General features: G+C 36.5%; 3 protein-coding genes across 3 annotated transcripts; 2 read left to right on the forward strand and 1 right to left on the reverse strand.

Annotated features, from left to right (window-relative positions):
- Positions 1-365: 365 nt before the first annotated feature.
- Positions 366-13,547, reverse strand: LOC133718556 (structural maintenance of chromosomes protein 3-like). The gene is made up of 30 exons (XM_062145419.1): positions 13,206-13,547; positions 12,439-12,478; positions 12,253-12,328; positions 12,001-12,039; positions 11,786-11,853; positions 11,623-11,694; positions 11,398-11,477; positions 11,207-11,285; positions 11,004-11,121; positions 10,750-10,925; positions 10,231-10,476; positions 9,980-10,101; positions 9,291-9,435; positions 8,252-8,424; positions 8,074-8,173; positions 7,767-7,903; positions 7,466-7,667; positions 6,422-6,509; positions 6,167-6,317; positions 5,404-5,554; positions 5,091-5,282; positions 4,809-4,992; positions 4,662-4,732; positions 4,441-4,592; positions 3,895-4,063; positions 3,621-3,767; positions 2,740-2,826; positions 2,201-2,375; positions 1,189-1,382; positions 366-643 (listed from the first exon to the last, which is right to left on the reverse strand). The coding sequence occupies exons 2-29, from the start codon at positions 12,451-12,453 to the stop codon at positions 1,192-1,194; spliced, it is 3,606 nt and encodes a 1,201-aa protein (XP_062001403.1). The 5' UTR covers positions 12,454-12,478; positions 13,206-13,547; the 3' UTR covers positions 366-643; positions 1,189-1,191.
- Positions 13,548-13,822: 275 nt separating this feature from the next.
- On the forward strand, positions 13,823-14,489 carry LOC133718559 (uncharacterized). Its single transcript, XM_062145420.1, has 3 exons — positions 13,823-13,863; positions 13,984-14,086; positions 14,196-14,489. The coding sequence occupies exons 1-3, from the start codon at positions 13,832-13,834 to the stop codon at positions 14,367-14,369; spliced, it is 309 nt and encodes a 102-aa protein (XP_062001404.1). The 5' UTR covers positions 13,823-13,831; the 3' UTR covers positions 14,370-14,489.
- Positions 14,490-15,662: 1,173 nt separating this feature from the next.
- On the forward strand, positions 15,663-19,606 carry LOC133717930 (monocopper oxidase-like protein SKU5). The gene is made up of 9 exons (XM_062144691.1): positions 15,663-15,890; positions 16,016-16,125; positions 16,543-16,813; positions 16,899-17,031; positions 17,210-17,567; positions 18,289-18,657; positions 18,771-19,027; positions 19,119-19,209; positions 19,359-19,606. Exons 1-9 carry the CDS (start codon positions 15,729-15,731, stop codon positions 19,426-19,428), a joined length of 1,821 nt encoding a protein of 606 aa, XP_062000675.1. The 5' UTR covers positions 15,663-15,728; the 3' UTR covers positions 19,429-19,606.
- Positions 19,607-20,211: the final 605 nt, after the last annotated feature.

Consider the following 20,211-nt stretch of genomic DNA (forward strand, 5'->3'; position numbering starts at 1 on the left):
TGTATATGATAAACACAAGTCTCCTCTATCCTTATTGATGAAAGTCTATTTTCGATTAAAAAAAAAATTACGGGTAACGGAATTGGACCAATTAATTGTTTTCATCCCCGCACACGAGACCAAGGAATGAAGGAATTATGATCGATGGATCAACTAGACAATTTTGAATTGGACCAGCATACATCAAGAGGTCACTCTCTTATATGTTGACCTTTAATTATAGATCTCCTGTTCTGTAAAACTTTCTACTAGTCTCCTAGACATCAAAATTCAAATATCAATAACCTTCAAACAGCTTGTCATCGAACATATGTAAGCCTTTCAGGTTATATTGTTCTCAGAGAAGGAATGTATGCATTTGCATATGACTGGAAAAATCCAATTTCAGGTTAGAAGGTCAAATCCATAGTTTAGAAGTATTCTGTACTCGTGGTTAATACATACGAACAATAGATCTTATGAACAAGCAATAGGAAATGGATGAAGATAGTGGTTCAGTATCAAGAATCTTGAGCCAGAGCATAAACCTACTTTGTACAATATTTGACTGCCCCATCCGTGTTTGAATTCACCAAACGCTACAACAAGAATATGACACAAGAACCGAATGCAGGCTGCTCCATTGTCCTTCAATCGAACCTTGCTGAATGTACCAAAACAAAAATATTGTTCAGTTACAAATACAGTAACAATGGTTCTTTGACCACTTTCTCTTTGTTCTGTGTTTCTTTTAAACACCACAGATATTTTCTAGTCGGTTTTCAAAGACAGAGACAATACTTATACTCCTGAGTCCTACAGTTGGGCAGCCCACTATAACCCTCCAACACTTAAAAGCTCATCAGATCTTTAGATAATATCCTAGATATATTTCACATTCCCCATATGCGCTTTCTCCAATGTTCATATGGAGCCATGATATATGAAGAATATTGGACTTGCTGGATAGGCATAAAAGGAAATGTCTCCTGGAAAAAGTGCCTGCTAGCTAGCAAGACTCAAAATTCAGGGACCAAATTGAGACAGTAAAAGCTCAAGGACCAAAATAAGAAATTCGTCAAACTTGGGGTGCAGTGGTCTAATTTACCATAAAAGTTATTTATTGCAAGTTTGCAACTACTTCCCAAATAACCTAATCAAATTCATGAAGAAAATATCAGAACATTATAAGACAAACCTTTTTCTAACCTTTTAATTAGCATAGTGAGACTGGTCTTGATCAATAAAGTTCAATGCTTCTTCCTTTGAGATAACATTGACACGGCTCACCCTGTTTGAATGTGTAACACCATAGATCTTGTCAGAAACTTTCACAAGCTCTTGTCGGAATGTTGTAGTTATAAATTGAGTAGTTTCTGTATCTGCCAGGCGTCGGATCATATCTACAGCAGGTAATTAAGGAACATCCATGGCTGTAAAACTTCCAACACAGACATGTCTAAAAAGAAACGTAGACAAAGCGCCCATTACAAACATAGACATGAGTAACATTTTGAACATCAGAAGACACCAAAATGTCACTCTGCAAATGAACCAATACCCACAGAAGTTGATCACAAAGCTGCCTAAAGTCATCATAAACTGTATTAGTCAAGCATGTCCTTTTCACAGAGACAAACTGACTCTTCTTACTTATATGCTTCTTTGATTTGATGTCTCAGCTAGCTAGATACCTATCAACCAAGTCTTCTTTCACAAAATATGCTATTTTCTGAATTTATCTTTTTCTTCTGTATCTCATCTGGTAAGAACGTGCATTTGTGCAGGCTTTGTCATACAAGAACATTTAGCCTCCATTAGTATGTGTATTGCAAGAGACTATCTATATCCAGACTCAAACTTAATTAACAGTGTATTACTGTATCGTTATTTGTTCTAGGTAACTTTTCATTTACTTACGATCCTTGGGAATAGAAAGACACATTCCAGCACATAATGAACTTAACCCCATGAGGCATTAACCATTTACACAGATTAATCATTAGAAAGGAGGTTCAAAGTTCCAATTAGAGACACTTAATGGTAGGTTGCATACATTTGACTATGATGGAGACACCTAGAGTAGAGTGCCATAAATTTTATCAGAGGTGGCTAATGGACTGGATATGAAGGGTTTTAGGGTGCATAGTCAAATGAAAGTAAAAACTAAATCAACTTCAGAAGAGTTATAGAACTCCACAAAGTACGACATAAAGGATACTTCCAACAGCAGTTCTGTACTGAGGATCCAGCGCTGCATCTATTTCATCGAAAAGATAGAAAGGAGCAGGATCACATTGCTGGATTGCAAAGATAAGCGTCAACGCAACAACAGTTTTCTGACCCCCAGACAACTGCTTCATGGACTGAGTCTCTCCTTGCCCGGTAAAAGAAACCTGTCAAAAAAAAAAAAAAAAGCGAGCCAGAAAGATTATGTTAAACTGATAGCATCCAGAAAATCTTGGACTGAAAATTTCATCAAATATATCACTAAAGTCTAGTAGGTTTGCCAAAGACTGGGTTCCTAGAGCAGGAGGCGAATATCATCCTTCTAAATTAATTATCAATAAATTAATTTACTGATGTAAAATCTAGTAGGTGTGCCAAAGCCTGGGTTCCTAGAGCAGGAGGAGATATCACCTTTCTAAATAGATTATCAACAAATTAAACTTTCAGTTTGCTTACTACTAAATGTCACAAATAAGGTGGAGATGTCTTTTTAACCCAAGGAAATGAGTTTTTATGCCAGAAAATACATGCCTTTACTTTCACACCAATATATTTCTCAGATCTATCTGTTTCTGGTCCATCGTCCTCATCCAGATCATCGTCAGCATGGATACCATCCTGTCAACATTACACCCATGTTCATTTAAAATCACATGAAACAGAGCCAAGTTTCTACAATTAAAACAATTTTATACCTTAAACTCTTTAAAAGAAACAGTAAAATATTGGAAAAATTCCTTGTGTATGTTTCAGTCAAAACCTTTCTATTGGCTTCGTAAGTTTTAATTTTTGGATTTGAAAATTATTCTCATGTTTATTTAAACAGACACCAAGACAATAGCTTTTTTCTTAGTTTTGCCTGAAAATAATTCCCCAGCTAGAAGACATGATTGCTTTTAAGCCTTTATGTTAAGCCAAAGTCATGCTTAACAGATAAGAAAAAAATCCTAATGATAAAATCTACCAACCAACAAAAAGTTTTCGCCAATCGAAACAATCTGTCAAATTTTATACTTCTTGAGTTCTTGCACAAAACAGAGCCACAAGGAGAATTGAGAAACTTCCAAATGGAGGGGGGGGGGGGGGGGGTGAACAAAGATAGGCCAAGTTCCAAGCTTTCCAAAACACAATCAAGAGGGGATGACGCTAACAAGAACTATCCTAACACTTTCCAAATATAAGGTTGTCTAAAGAAAAATTCAATGAAATGTTTTTGAGAACAAAATGGGTACAATAGTTTTTAAAACAACATGTCAGTGATAGAGGTGTGACCGAATTAACAGATTACATTAATTTACTTTTCACCGATACTGAACCAATAAATACAATAATACATAGCAACAAGTAAATCCACATATCTCAGAACTGGCTATAAAGAGCAAAAACTGAAGAGATCAAGTTCAAAAGAAAACCTTTCTTTTCACCATGAGAAGGTGACCATGGCCACCTTGCACAAGTTCAGAGAAAACTTCTCGAAAGTTCCTAGCAACACCTTTAAAAGTGCGTTCGATTGATTCATCCTTCCTTTGATCTAAGAAAGATATAAGTTCTGCAATTTTCTGCACAATTGAAAAGACCATAAATCAAGATAATCTAACCTTTGCCAACCATCAAAGAAAAAGAAGAAAAAAAAAAAAACAACTATGCATACAAGAGATCTGACAGAGATTCTAGTGGAAGTGATACCTCATCACCTGCATCCAGTTCAGCTTGCCTTCTCTGGAGTTCTTCACGTTGTTCTGTAAAATTTACATACTGGTCAAGTGCTTTCTTGTTTACATGACTAAACCGTTGCAGTTGCTCATTGCATCTGTGCAGCATTTGATGCAGTTCTTTGATGTTCCTTCGCTTATACCTACCATTCCAGTACAAGCAACTATGAGGAACCATGCCAACTGTGAAACGTTTGAAGGTACGATAAAACATATAAGAATCTACCAGCCACATATATCAAAGAGTAAGAACTATCATCATATATGTTGGAATATAATGGTTGATTTACAATCTAACAACCCTACAGGATCCAGGCCACTAGAGCTTGGCTGAAGTAACATGTGAGATGGGAAAGAGAAGGCGTAAAAAATATAAAGCATACAAATAATCTCAATAAATGGATAATCTAGCACATAAACAAATATATAATGGAAGTTTTGAGACCTCAAAAAAACTCCAAAACATATGTGCATAAACATCATCACTCAATAGAAGATAATTCAAAGTATGAAGTAATACGTTTCAAAAGCATCTGATGACAATGCACCCAATTCCCGGATTTTCTTTGAGTACTCTTCTTGTTTAGCAAGATACATATTTCTTTTACTCAGTTGCTGCTCTAGCTCTTTGGCTACATCCTGAAATGTCCTCTCATAGTTGTCTTCCGAGTTCTGCATTCAGAAATGGTCATCTTAGCAGATAAAGTAATCATTTACGATCTAACATGGTAAAAGGACTACCTTCCACGTAGTCTTTTCATCCTTAGTTTTCCTCAATTTCCTTGACTGACCGTCAATACTTTCAGAAACTCCTGATGAGCAAAACTCATATGTTAACAAACAGGAGCAGGAAAACAACTTAAGAAAACAGCAAATCATTGGCCTCACTTCTGAGCTGCTCTGTTGCATCTTCAACCAATAATCTAGCATCATTCAGTTCCTGAACCTTTATTTCATCTTCACCATGCAAATTATCAGTTTCCGCAGAAGATACTATTGCCTCTAATTCTTGCTTCCGCCTCTTAAGGTTCGTAGTTAAATTAGTCTCGAGCTCTGCCTTTCTTGCTTCAGTCTATCAGTAAGAAGAAGAAAAAAAATGCACATGAGGAGACATTAGAATGAAATTTCCACATAAAAACACATGAATAGAGAATGCTACATACGGCTTACCTCAGTTCGATCTGCCTTGCATGTAATAAGCTTCTCTTTAAGATCTGCTATTTCAGGGTTCAATCTTGAGAGAAGATCCTTCTCCTTTGGAGTCAAATGATCAATGAGATCAGTGCCCATTTCAGCCCTCTTCATGGCCATACTAGCTCTAAGCTGATCAATTTGAGTCTGCACATCAGCAAGTGATTTTTCCTACAAAAGAGGGAAGAGAATAAGCCAGTAGAACAGAAAAATTATATAAAATAAAATAAAATAAAAACTAGTATTTAAGGCTCAGATTGCTACATGAACTCATCTCAAAGCCCAAAAATACCTTATTCCCAAGTGCTTTAGAAATTAAACTTTCCTTCTTATTAGCATTCACAATGTCCTGCTTAAGCTGTTCCAGTTTTAATTTGCTGTGAGCTCGCTCAGCATCAATTTTCCCCAGCTTAGTTTCAAGATCTTTAATTTTCCAGTCTATCTGTAAGCTAAATTTAGTAAAAACAAGACTAAAAACTTGAAAAACTCATAGGATCATGAAGACAACACTGCGACATTCACTAGAGAAACTATGGTAGCTTGAATGTTACTTTTTCACGCTTACCAATTATGTAACTATCATCACATTATAGGAATAGGAAAGAAATATATACTAGACGGCAGGAAATTATGTTTGAGCTGATGAACAGAGAGCTTAAAAGAATTGTACAGAACTGTTGCAGAAAAACCCTAATTCTCAAATTTTTCCGTCTTGAACTCAGCTACTCACGTTCCAAAGATTTGGTCTTCTTTAAAAAAACAGAGGAGCAACACTTTCTTCCTTAAACCAGCACTCAAGACATTTTTATATGTACAGAAGAATTTGAGGGAAAAGCAAATGAAAAGTTTGGGCATCCAAAAGTTTGCAAACAAAATATCAACTCCCAACACCCAATCTTCGCAAGGCTTTTCAGAGTGAGTTAAGAGTAGGGGTGTCCAGAACTTCTCTATGACACCACTGAACAGCACCTATCAACTTATGCTGGTGTCATGAAAATTTGATCTATGAAATTAGAAAGCAGAAACTGAGAAAATATATAAAAGTTAAGAGGATATCTTCAAGCATAAATGTGATTTTCTCAAGTTCTTCTTCTTTCAAGTTGATAGATTTTGCATTCTGTCGGATTAGATTCATAAACTTCAATTTTGAGTGTCTATGATCATAAAATCCTCCTGTCATTCCACCCTTCTTGCTGACTTGATCTCCTGTTATATAATATAATGTGGTCTGTCAGGGCATTAGGATATAGGACCAGTTATAAAAATACAGAGCACAAAATATGCAGACAAAGTCTGCAGTTCTTACAAACCTTCTAAAGTGATGCAGTCTAGACCATCGGTACGAGCAACCTTTGTGGCCACATCCAGATCTCGACAAACAACTGTTCTTGCAAATACCTACAAAATATAAGAACATATAATCATAAAAAGTCAATCTTGAAACTGCATGAAGCTTCAGTTCAACACCGCCTAAAATGCATATACAAATTGACAAAATGTAAGCCTTAATACTTATATTCTCAGATAAACCCACTTAAGAAGGTTACGAATTTTTAAACTCTTTTATCCATATCAAGCATGATACTGTTTCACCAGAATTCATACGATACCAAATACAAGGGTCAATCCAAATCATGTAGGAAACCTAAGAATAAGAGCAATTGCATACCAGCACAAAAACATACCTACCAAGCAGTGTCAAACAAATATCAGTTTACCATATTTCCCCCTTTCCATGGCAGTTCAAAAGCAAGACCTCTTGGTCTTTGAACTTAGTCCAAAGCCAGGTACAAGGAACTGGGGAAACAGATGTTACTTCAAATAAAATAACAGTGTCTTTCTCTAGATATTGTCACAATTAGTAGTCAAGACTTTACCAGTTCAATAAATGATCTTTCAAGCTTGTTTTTGTAGAACTGAAGGCCGTTTTGTGAGACATAGATAATGATGTTGGAAGTCTGCTTGTAAGTAAAATTGTGACATTGATTTGGAAGTTATACCCTGCATGCAGTGTGTTGAAATTTTTACAATGTAAGGAAATGAAAGATTTTTTTTTAGGCAAGGAAGTTACTGTTTTTCTGTTCAAGACTAAAGGTTCTAGTCTTCTCTTTAAAACATTTAGGTTACTAAAAGTTCATGCATTAACTACACAAATGTATTAGAATTTGAGATGACAGTAAATATAGGAACAAAAGGCAAAATCCACCTTGAAAGTGGAAATTATAAAATTAGAGGTTCTACAACCAAGGATAATTTCTTAGACAAATAACTCAACTACTAAGATGGAATCAAAACTTACATATGGACCCAACACCAAATAATACTTTTACAAGATTATTCAGGTACAAGCTAACCTGAGCAAATGCAGCAGTGTACTTTGGAAGAAATTTTAACCTCTTCAACAAAGGAACCAGATCTGAATTTTGTGGATAAGTTACCCTTGGAGCCGTCACCCTAGTCAGAGGGATAAACGTAACACGGCCACCTTTCAGTGAATTAAGGTGCCTGATTATCTGAGTTGATATATCATCATTTTCAACCACAACATGAAATAAGCTGTCCAGGAAAGAACAATAGTAAATAATAGAACTTCAACTGTAACCCAATGATAAAGATGACACCAAAGAATGGGGTAGAAAGTTAGTCATTAGATACCTGTTCCCAGCAGCAACGTCCACTGCAGTAAATAACTTTTCCTCACAATCAAGCAGCTCAATAACACAGCCAAATACCCCAGGAGTATTATGCTCTCTGCAGATCTTACGAACAGAATTTAGCCCTCTCCTCACATCCTGAAAGCATTACACAGGGGAAGATTGAGATGTTACATGTAATTCTGGGTAAGGATAGTATTTTGCACTTCTACTGCACAATTGCAGTCACTGAGGCGCATATTTCAATTTGATATCGATCCATGTTCAGCATATGAGAAGCTACAAAAGGTCAGAAAATGATCACTCACACCAGGAGTTGCATGATCAAGGCTCTTCTCTGCCTTCTCAACTTCTGTTCTCAGTTTCTCAATTTCAGCAGAAAGTTCAGTTTCTTTCTTCCATAGGGTCCTACGCCAAAATATATTTAGTAAATTCATATTAGAAAAGGTAATAGAAATTAAAAATGGTAATTACAAATACTCATACTTGTGCTCATCCTCCATCTTGTTCCTCTGTGCTTTATAATGACTGAACCCTTCACGTAACTGAGAGATGACACACTCCATGGTAGTAATTTCATTTCTTTGAGATCCAACGTAAGTACCCTGCTCATTCAACTCAGAATTAAGACGTTTGACTTCATCCTGAAGCTTTTTCTCCTGGAACATACAAGAATAAAAAATAAGCTTTTTACAAATGCCGTTTCCCCTGCCGTCAACAGAGCATAAGGACAGTCTATCAAAAGTTTATAGATGCTTCTCTGTTTCTTGTAGCAAGAATTTTATTTTAGGATATATCTGAATGATTTGGTGCATTTGGAAAAGGATCGGATGAGGTTGCTGTGCTCTTAGAGAGTTGGACAGGACCTGCTTGGCCAATTATTTTTCTCATCACATGTAGTAGAAACGTCGGGGATGTTCAATTATAAATCATGTAGGAGAAGGCATTCTATTTGCTCCTCACCAGTTGATATTTCAACCTGGTGTGGATGATGCTTTTCTTCACTATTCTTATTTTTAAAACTCCCTACAAATTTTAAGTAAGAAAAACTACATTAATTTACCCACTCACCATTCACCAATTAAACTCAATATCAGTAAAAACAACCATAAACCTAGGATACAATTTCTTATTTTAAGTTTTGTATAACTGTAGCCATGTGTACAGTTTGCTCCGAATCTGTACTTATTTATATGAAATTAATTTATTGGTTCAATCAAATTTTTGGATTTATGATCTGAATCCCATAATCGGTTAACTTAAATTGACTTCCATTACAGCCAGCATGCTTGAAGAAAGTTTTGAGATAAGATTAACAATTTAAAATGAAAAACAAAAGAAACAAATTAAAAATAAATTAAAGTAATTTTTCTGAGGAACTCCTCAAATGGCTCTGAGTGGCATAAGGTTCTATATCTGCTAGTTGTGATTATGCAATACATAAACCACCATATACTCATATGACATGAGCAACACCATGATATGACATATATGGTACACAAAATACTCAAAAAGGTGGTCATACCTGTGCCAAATTTGAAGAAAGAACTCGTTCAAGATCATCAATTTCCTTTTGAAGCCATTTGTCACGAGCAGCTTTACTTGGAAACTGGGTCGCACGACCTTGTTTTTGATAAAGTATGCTGAGCTGCTTCTCGCGCTCCATTATTCTATATTCCAAGAGAACCAAATGTCAGAAAAAATACCAGCACCTAGCACCAATTTTGCAAATCTGAGAATAAATTACATTATTTGGAATGGACTTGATAGAGCATGTGTAGATAACACATAACTGCTACAAAGCCATAGTTCAGTCATATAAAACAGGTGCACAGGGTACTTAAAACTGATTAAATAAATTGTTCGAGTAAAACAGAAACGAGGAGAGGCAACCATGTAAGATTTAAGTTTCCCGTGTAATGAATAGTAATTCATTACCAGGGCAACTTAATCTTACTTTCCTATAATTGCACCAAATTTAGCAACTATAGGGATAGCGCAGAAGGTACACAACTGGATTAGTGTGCAAATTAACATAGTATTTGTCTAATACAGGGAGACTAGATGGACAAATTTTGTAGCCTGCACATGAATGGTATGGAGATGACATGACATATTATAATCAAAATAAGATTAACATTTTCAAAGGGATGAAGCAAAAGAATAATTAACAAGCTGATATAACTTTTTGATATCAAATATCTATAGACATACCCCTTTGTCATCTCCTTTTCCCTCATGACTTGATTCTCAAACAGAGGACTTATCTTCTCAAGCTCATCCATTGAATCCTGAATTTCTTTCTGTAGACTTTGTAGTTGTTTCACAGCATCCTCCTGGAAGCATGAAAAGATCAACATATGCAGCATTTGTGTCCCTCCCATCACTAGCAACAGAACATGAATAGGAAAAAACAAAAAACAAAAAAATTACTGCTGAAGGGATAATTAATATTATAATATTACTTTGGCTCGGATGTTTCCAGATATCTTCTCCTGTAGATCTTTGACATCAAGCTCAAGCTCTGTGTGTTTCTTTGTTGCTTCTGTTCTTCGTTTTTCTACTGCTTCTTTCTCTTTATTTAAAGCTTGTAGCTCTTTTGTCAGATATTTCAATGCCTTATCCAAGTCCTTGTACTTTTCATGCGCCTCCAGCACGCTATTATACTTTTGCATCGATGTTTCAGAAAGCTTATTTCGAGCATCTTCTACCTAATTCCGGGGGATGAAAAGCATACAGGTTGAGAAATAAAGGTCAGTCTAGACTCTAGACTGTCTTGATGCACACATTACACACAGCTGGCTTCCTACTAAATAGGAGTCAGAAAAAAATTAGACCCTAACTTCTATAGAAACGGAAGGCCAGAAAGACTAATTCTGACGCTACCATAACTCATCCACACCCAACTATAAACTTCATATACCTATCTCTTTCCATCAATACAACCCAAAAAACTGCTAACCCAATAGATCATTTCTACTAACCTCTGTCAGCCTCTGGCGAGCATCCTGAAGTTCCTTGTCATATATAGTGTACTCCAGAGATTTTCGCTGCTTGTCAAGCTGCTGATACTTTCTAAGTTCCTCTTTCTCTTCGTCCAGTTGCTTTAATCTCTCATCCAAGTACTGAACAACTTGAATTATCTGCTTTCTTTTGCTACCTGATTAGCAAAGAGAAAACAGAAATGTGAGAAAGCATAACTAATTACCATGAAACAACCAATGTATTGATGACTTACCAGTGTCCTGCATGATTTTCAAACTTTCTTGATGTCTCTCCTCATACACTCGAGTGCCACCGATTTCCTTAAGTAAATCCAGTCGCTCAGAATCTTTCATCAGTGTCAAGGATGCTATCTATGAAACAGTCACCATTTAAAAATAAATAAATATTCTTCAATCATAACTATAACTTAAGTTTAAACAAGTTGCACGGCTAAACCTTTCCTTGCTGCACAACATAATATGGATTGGAGCGAGAGAACCCAGCACTTTCCAGTAAATTCATAACCTCGGTTTTCCTGAAATTAAAGATATCTTCTCTCATTCAACAAACTCCATGGAAAAGTCTAGTGATCAAACCACATAATATGCAGTCCTAAATTTTTCTGCGGGGGAAGTTTATATACTCACGTGATGTGCTTTCCATTCAAGAAATACTCATCCTTCTTTAAACCAATTGTCCTTCGCAACCGCACTTCCTCCTTATCATCCTATTAAGAAGTGATGCAAAAGTGCAAGGAAGACCCCAATCGCCTCATTTTTTTGTTAATAAGATAGATAGTGAGATGACAAACTGACTTTATTAAAAAGGAATCTAACTTATAAGAAAAGGAATGAGGAGATGCAGCGTATTACCGTTATTCGATTGTCAGAGTTATTGAATACAATCTCCACAAATGCAGATAAGACTTGGTGCCCTGCACCTTCCTGTTTAATATATATATTGCAATAAAAGCTGTTTACTAAGCAAATGGTTCAACATCCTTGATGAAAAATACAAGTATTTAGTAAGACATACATGGAGTAGCGTATGCCGATCGTCACTCCGAAGGTTTTGGAAAAGGTCACTTAGTACAAACTGAATTGCTATAAAAAAAAGTACAAAAATAAAAACAACACATTTCAAAATGGGTCAAGAATTGGAAAAAGTTCTTCCAGAAGAATTAAAAATGCAAATAAAATACTTTCCACAGGATAAAACTACTGCAAGAATCGTTTTTACTTGCTACTTACCATGGAAAAAGTTCGTCTTTCCAGACCCATTAGCACCAACTGCAGTAGACATTGTTGAAATCAATGTCAAATTAATTAGAAAACATAATAGAGCATGACATCATTAGAGAAGCAAAAGCTGGTACAAACAGACCAGTGACATGTTTACTTTACTGATAAGATCTCAATTACAAGAGCAAATATGATAATTATGCTCCCATACAGATTTCATCAACAACAGAAAGCACAAAAGCAAAAGAAGGAGATTGTTACCAACACAATTGATTTTTGGACTGAATGGCTCAGTAGCAACTTGTTCTCTGTAGCTCTTAAATCCTTCAATTATAATCTAATTCCAGAACCATAGAAATCAAAAAATTAATAGAAAAATAAATAGTCCACTATAGATATCACTTAAGAAAACAAGGTAATTGAACTATACCTACAACCAAAACTCACCTGCTTTATGTGCATTTTGAAATCACCCGACTGTCAACCTCTGTGAGAAATGTCAAAGAAAAACTATCAACTTACAGTCATAGTAACAACTCAGGATTCCCATAAGGAATGTACCTAAAGCAACAACTCTTAGACACCAATATCCATGGGTGTTCTGGCAAGGGAAAGATACACACACCCCACGTGCATTTACTTACAAACGCCATCCAAACAAAACCTTAGTATTGTGGATGTACTTTTAAAGCAATCTATACCATTACAGAAGTGATTTGCCACTATCGTACGTACTGATAACTTTGCTTTAAGCCAAAGCACAAGCACTCGAAAATCATAGAAGCTAAAACCCTCAATCTGCCATGCATTACGATTTTTGAAACCTAATGGTGTATGGGCGATTGAAAACATGGATTTTTTTTTTTTTGGTGAATAAAAAAACATGGATTTGTTACTGAAGGAACCAACGCCAAGTCCAGTACAAAACCTAATCATACTTCTTCAGAGACGTAATCGGAAATTCAAGCTCTCGACCATGAGAATCTGGACTAAAACAACACCACCACTCTGAAGGTATCGAACTGAACTCAAACCCTAGCTATACCCAGGGGTCTATAACTATATATACGTACAGTCTACAAACTAAAATTAACCCAAAGAGGAAGAAAACTTCAAAGAAACTGAGCGATTCAAAGACTTTCGAGAAACCGAAAATTGAAATTACATTTGGTTCGGAATTTAAGCTAACGATTTGAGAAGAAAGAGATACTTACCGGTTGAATTTGACAATTGAGTTCATACCATGAAGAAGAGGAGAGAGACGGCGAGGAGTGGTAGCAGTGGAGTAAGTGTTTGCTCAAGCTTGGGTTTGGGGTGGTGCGCAAGCTAAGCCGTGTGGGCTCGGCACGGAGTTTATGTAGCAGATCGGAGGGGAAGTAAAAGGCGGCAAAAATGAAAAAGGGTAAAAACTTTAAATGGTACATGCACTATTGAGGAAGGTATTTTTTGGCAAAAAGAATGTGTTATAAATTGTCCCTTTGACCAGTCACGAGGGTTGGGTCTGCTAGGCTTTTTTTAGGGTTTGATCGCGCCGATCAAATTCTAGGGTTTTCCTGGTGATCTGAGTCTGGTTTTGCGAGCAGAGTGATCTGGTTTGTCTGTCTGAGCGGCTGCGCGCAAGAATGAGAGGGTATCGAACGTCGTTTTGCTGGTGTGCTGGTGTTATCGGAGAGGGAGTCGAGGGATTTGAGGATAGGAGGAAGCGCTGCAGAAATTGTAGGGTGTTCTCGGTGAAGTCGTATCGTCGGCGGAGCTTTATGGACCTGTTCTCGAGACTAAGGGTGGATAGAACTTGTTCACCACAATGATATATACGGAGGTCATGGTTCTTGGCATTTGGATGACTATGGTCTATGGATTCTGTTTAGTTGGGTAAGTACAAGATAGACTCTAGATTCATCAATAATATTCTTGTATTTTTTTTTCTTGGAGGAGGCTGTCTCATGTCTATGTTTGCAGCGTTTATGATGTAGTGGTGTGTATATGGTTCAGGTGTATCTGGCCTCGATGTTGGAGTGCTGTGTATGCATACCTTGAGAACCCCGAGATGTGTTACTTAAGGTCACAACATGCACTTGAAAAAATTGGCATCGGGGTAAAGAAATTTATGTCAGTCTTAGTGTTCAAGAAGCTAGGATATCAGGATCATACTTCGTTAACTTCTGTAGCTTAATACATAACTATCTGCCTTTTTTGTTTGGCAGGAAACTCTGCCCGTAGCTACACCTTATGCGACATCTCCGCCACCTCTAAAGCCATCTAGTGTTAAAAATTATAGCAGCAGGACATACAAACTAGCTAGCCATGCCACTGCTAATTCACTTGAATCAATCATAATTCTGATTACACTCATGCTTTCCCTAATGTTTCTTAATTAGTTTCTTGAAAACTCCTGAATCTTTTTCATATCTAACCTATATTTCTATGTTTCTGTAGGTTTGAACTTGCCTTTAACTGATTGTTGCGACGTTCTTTCAACTATGCAGAGGTTCATTCAATTATTGATAAGGGGCCAAAGAGTACCCTAGCTACAAGTATGGAAGACCTATATATAGTTCATGGCCGGTTTAGTACTTAATTAACTCTTCATCGAGGTGCTGCCTGAAGGCGTACGTTGAAATAATTATAGTTTCTAAATGATTCCACTGATCGATGACTGTGAACTGTTTTTGCATGTACAAAATTATTTATAACAATTGATCGAGCTTGATAAATTCCTCCACCTCTCATATAATGTGATTGTTATTAACCACTTCTCATAGATATTACTGTGGAGCTAACTCCAGATTATGTGTTTCGATATCATTCTGCGATAGCTCTAATCACCCTATTGTCGATGAGCTAGGTGGATTGCATCAAATTTGTTTTGATTATGAATGCTACTTTGAGAATATGAATGTTACTTTAAAGTTCTTTGATTATGAATGTTACTTTGAGATTAGAGCGCTCCACATCATGCAAATGCAAAATGTAACCATTTGCGTTGATGAACATGTTGGAATACATAAAATGTGATTAAAGTGTAACATTTTTGCACACCCACTTTTTTTAATTAAATACAAAAACAAGAAACAAAGTAATTCTGAAATTAAATAAATTACATACGAAACCACTTGTTACTTTGTCGATCTTTTCCACTCAAAATACCATCCTTTTGTGAAAAAGGATGAAGACCAAAAGCTAAAACATAAAATGGAAATCTAGAAATTCTAGAAGCCCAAAAGACCCAAGGTTGAATAGAAGTCCAACTTAATTGAAATTAACATCTCTCACTCTAGCTTACCGTTAGTATAGTCGAATTAAATTCGAAGATTTGCAGTTACCCTTTTTTTTTTTTTTTTTTTTTGAGAATTGCCATCACGTTACTTATAACTCGTGTTGGTGATAAAATGGTTCAGAGTTCACCATTAGTTCCAACTCATTATTCTATCTTTATCCTTTGTGCAATTTAAATATGATATTTATTGCAAATTAACTGGTCCAGGGCCTGCTTTGCATTGCTGGCCGAGAAAAACAAGGAAAGGAATTCGTATTCTTAAATAACTCTTCTACCTTGTTTCAAAGTTTCCCTCTCCATTTTCTTTTGAACCTTTTGCTCCTTGGCTCTTTCTGTTTACACTGAAATTTCCGAAGCTATTTATTCTAAGGCGCTCATTGCTATGCTAAACCATTCTAGTTAAAACCAGCCAAACCCTCTCTGCGGGAGACAAATTAAGTCTCAAAGTCCATGCAATAACATGGCATTAAAGTCTGGAAGTGATCGCCGTTGTCCATGGCTGATTCTCCCTGCAACTCTTCTCATTGTCCTCCTTGCCTATGGAGCTCATGCTGAGGACATTTTTCTTCAATGGGATGTCGCCGTCGATACGAGTATCAGACCTGCATCCGTGGACCAACCGGTATGTATGAACAGATTAAACTATGTGTTATTTTCCAAGTTTGTATCCCTCTTCCACCTATTTCAAAAAATGAAAATGAAGATTTGTGTTTCAGCTCATAATCCATCTTTGTTGTTCTAAAATAGGTGATTACAATCAATGGGAAGTTTCCAGGGCCGCTTATCAACGGCACAACCAATGATATTGTTCATGTTAATGTGTTTAATCATATGGATGAAGAGCTGCTCATAACATGGTATGGCCAAATCTCTCATGTTTTCTTGCACCTGAGAATCATACTGAAATCAAATATATATTAGAGAAAAAGTATAAGGAATTGAAACATTGTTGGAGTCTTGCACTTAGGTAAGCACAAGTAGTGAGAGACGGTGGAAATTAGGTTAAAATTACGGTAGGTCAATACTATGAGTAGCCCATCTTACACTTCTGAACTGTCAAGCCGGCACAACAAAAGATTTTACTTGATCATCCAGATTGATAGATTGGTTACACTAGAGCAGCCAGGATTTTTTTTTTTTTTTTAAATAGTAAAATAATTTCATCAACCTCTTTGAACATTAGAATATAACACTCGCACAACCCTTAAAATTAATGGCCGGCAATACTTGTGAGCTAATTACAAGCCCCTAAAGATTAAAGAATTCTATTGCAGGAATGGGATACAACAAAGGCTAAACTCTTGGCAAGATGGAGTTTCCGGAACAAATTGTCCCATTCAGCCTTTTACAAACTGGACGTATGTGTTCCAACTCAAGGATCAAATTGGTACTTTTTCCTACTTTCCCTCCATCAACTTCCTCAAAGCTGGTGGGGGATTTGGTCCGATTCAGATCCATAATCGTCCCGTCGTCCAAGTTCCATATCTGAAACCGGAAGCTGAGTTCGATCTTCTCATTGGTGATTGGTATGAGACGAGTTACAAGGTAATAATTTTGCACCATGATAATGATCTATACATATCGTTATGCACATGCAATGACATAATATTATGTTTCATAAATATAACAGGATCTTAGGTCCATACTCAGCAGCATGCAAATGGCCGCCTACAATAGTACCCCTGATAAAATCTTGATGAATGGAAAAGGATCATACGGGGATCCTCTAGCAAAGGCGTATGAGTCCTTCACTGTTACACCAGGTACAAATAGGGTTTAGTTTTGTGTGTGTGTGTGTGTGCGTATTTATCGGACGATCTGATATGTCCTATTGTCGAATTGTCATTTACTGGCACTTGCTACTGTAATACATCAAATGCAATATATACTTATATAGGTAATTGCATCATTGGTAACAGTTATGTGCTTATACTTTTGCAGGGAAGACATACCTAATTAGGATATCAAATGTTGGAAGTGCGTGGAGTTTGAATTTCTTGATTCAAAATCATCGAATGGTGCTGGTTGAAACAGAAGGATCCTATACTAATGAAATCACCTTGGATTCTCTTGATGTACATGTTGGACAGTCCTACTCTGTGCTTGTCACAGCTGATCAAGCCACTTCAGACTATTACATGGTAGCAACTCCTAAATTGCTTAAAATCACAGATATGACCAAATTTGGAATTGGTGTGCTGCACTATGATAGCTCCACCACAGCTGCTAGTGGACCTCTACCAATTGGCCCTGACCCTTTTGATATAGAACTATCCATCAATCAAGCCAACTCCATCAGGTAAACACAAAAACCAGCATTTTTTGTTGCAAGGTTGCACTCTTCTCTTGTGTTTATGTCTAGAATAACATTGTGCTTAGAGTTTGGATTAAACATTTTTAGTTTATCTTTACACTTAAAATCAATATTAAAAATACATATATATATATATATATATATATATATATATATATATATATATATATATATATATATACAGATCTTATCCAGAGCGATGCGATGCCTCGCTCTGAAATTTCAGAGCGAGATTAGGGTTTAGGGTCACTTTTCGATCGCATATTCACATCTCGACCGTTCAGTTTTTAGGTACTAATGTATAGATCATCTCTGCAAAATTTCAGCCAAATTGATGATCTATAAGGTATCTAACTCGTTCGATCAAACCAATGGACGAACTAAATATGTCCAACCTGAACCGTACTAGCTTTAAGACAGTTATCAATGCCTTAACGACCATCAATTTGATTGAAATTTTGCAGAGATGATCTATACATTAGTACCTAAAAACTAAACGGTCGAGATGTGGATATGCGATCGAAAAGTGACCCTAAATCCTAACCTCGCTCTGAAATTTCAGAGCGAGACATCGCTCTGGATAGGATCTATATATATATATATATATATATTAGCTAGAAATAAGCACGGAACCAGCATCCTCACATGAGCCATACTCTTTGTTACATATTCGTCTTACTAGGATTGAACTTTATTACTTGTGAAGGTGGAACCTGACTACAGGGGCAGCAAGGCCTAATCCACAAGGATCCTTCAACGTTCATAATGTGACACTATCACAGACATTCATACTAAGTGCATCAACAGCAGAGATTGATGGTGCACCCAAGTTTACTGTCAACAATGTGTCTTACTTAACCCCAGATACACCATTGAAGTTGGCTGATCACTTGGTCAACGGTTCTGGAGTTTACGAGCTTGATGAATTTTCTACTAACTCTACAAATGTTAAACCTGAGCGTGGAGTTTTTGTTGCAAGTGGGATACACAATGGGTGGATAGAACTTGTTTTCCACAATGATTTGGAGGTCATGGACTCTTGGCATTTGGATGGCTTCGGATTCTTTGTTGTTGGGTAAGTACAAGTCTAATATATCATCAAGGAAACGTTCAGTTGTCAAACTTTTAAAGAGTTGCAACGACATGAAATGTTAGTGTACTTTCTGATACTGATATATATATTTTCAGCTACGGCCGTGGAAAGTGGAGTGCTAAGTCGCGCTCAACCTACAACCTTTATGATCCAGTGGTGCGTTCTACCGTACAAGTGTACCCACGGAGGTGGAGTGCGGTTTATGCATACCTTGACAACACTGGAATGTGGAATTTGAGGTCACAGCACTTGAAAAATTGGTATTTGGGTGAAGAGCTATATGTGAGAGTCTATGATGCTGATCCCAACCCTGCAAAAGAGAGGCCTTCCCCTAATAACATTCTTCTTTGTGGTCAGCCTCATTGTTTGTTAAGATAATTTCCTTGTGTAAAAAGCTAGGATATAACATTGAAATAATGATGGTTGCTTTTTCTCTTTTGCAGGAAAATTTTCCCCGCCCACTCCTCCTTCTGGACCGTCTGCGCCTCCTCCAAAGCCATCTAGTGCACCATCTTTGCAAATTACAGCAGCAGGGTACGTACTAATCAGACAAACTAGCTAGCCACTGCTAATTCACTTGAATCAATTTTGATTATATGCTTTCCCAATACCAATTAATTTCTTGAGAACTCCTAGCTAGCTAGTCTCTTTCACATCTAACCTTTGCTTCTTACTTTTTGTAGGTCTCATATTGCCATATTCTGCATTATTGCAACATTCATTCAAATATCCAGAGATTCATTCAACTTTTGATAAGGGGCCAAAGAGGACCTAGGTAGAAGTTAGGAAAGTATTTTTTTCTGAGGATATATAATTTAATTCATTGGCAAAAGTCCTATAATATATGATACATATCTAATTAGTTCATGGATTATTTGTATATTATCCTATTAATTTATGATACAGAAGTCAGTCTCCAGCTTATCTCCTATATATACTCTTAAGTACTTACTTAGTTTGTGGCAGCAAAATTCTTGGATGAGTACTATTAATTCCAAACCAACAAAGACATACTGTAATCAATCGATCTTGATCAATTTCAATATGACATATGCTATACTTAGTTTCTTCTAATACAAGTATTAAGAATGCAATCACTTCAACAAAAGACTAAGAGATACTCTTATTTATGTGTTTTTTTTTTTTCCTTCCTATCTGACCTTTAGTACCTGATGAACACAGACTGGGTGGATGGTGCAGCATATGCTTGATATTCCCTAGCCTTTAAAATGAGATGAATTCATCATGAACCTCGACGTATTAGTTTTTGTACCAGAACACTTCTAATGTGGATTCTGAATTCAAGACTTACTAAGAGATTCATTTTGGATACATATAGTTCAGGCAGAACCAAATGTGTACCACATTAAGCACAAAACTCTCTCTCTTTCTGCATATCAGAAGGATTAACCTTCAAACAAATAGCAATAACTTCTTGAGTCACGCTCGAAAATGATCCAGTTGAGCATGTTCATAATTTCCTGTAGACTCTGTTTAGGGATTTTATGGCTTGTCCGCCTCAACAGTTGGCATTGG

This window comes from Rosa rugosa, chromosome 6, assembly GCF_958449725.1.
Source record: "Rosa rugosa chromosome 6, drRosRugo1.1, whole genome shotgun sequence".
Taxonomy (NCBI): Eukaryota; Viridiplantae; Streptophyta; class Magnoliopsida; order Rosales; family Rosaceae; genus Rosa; species Rosa rugosa.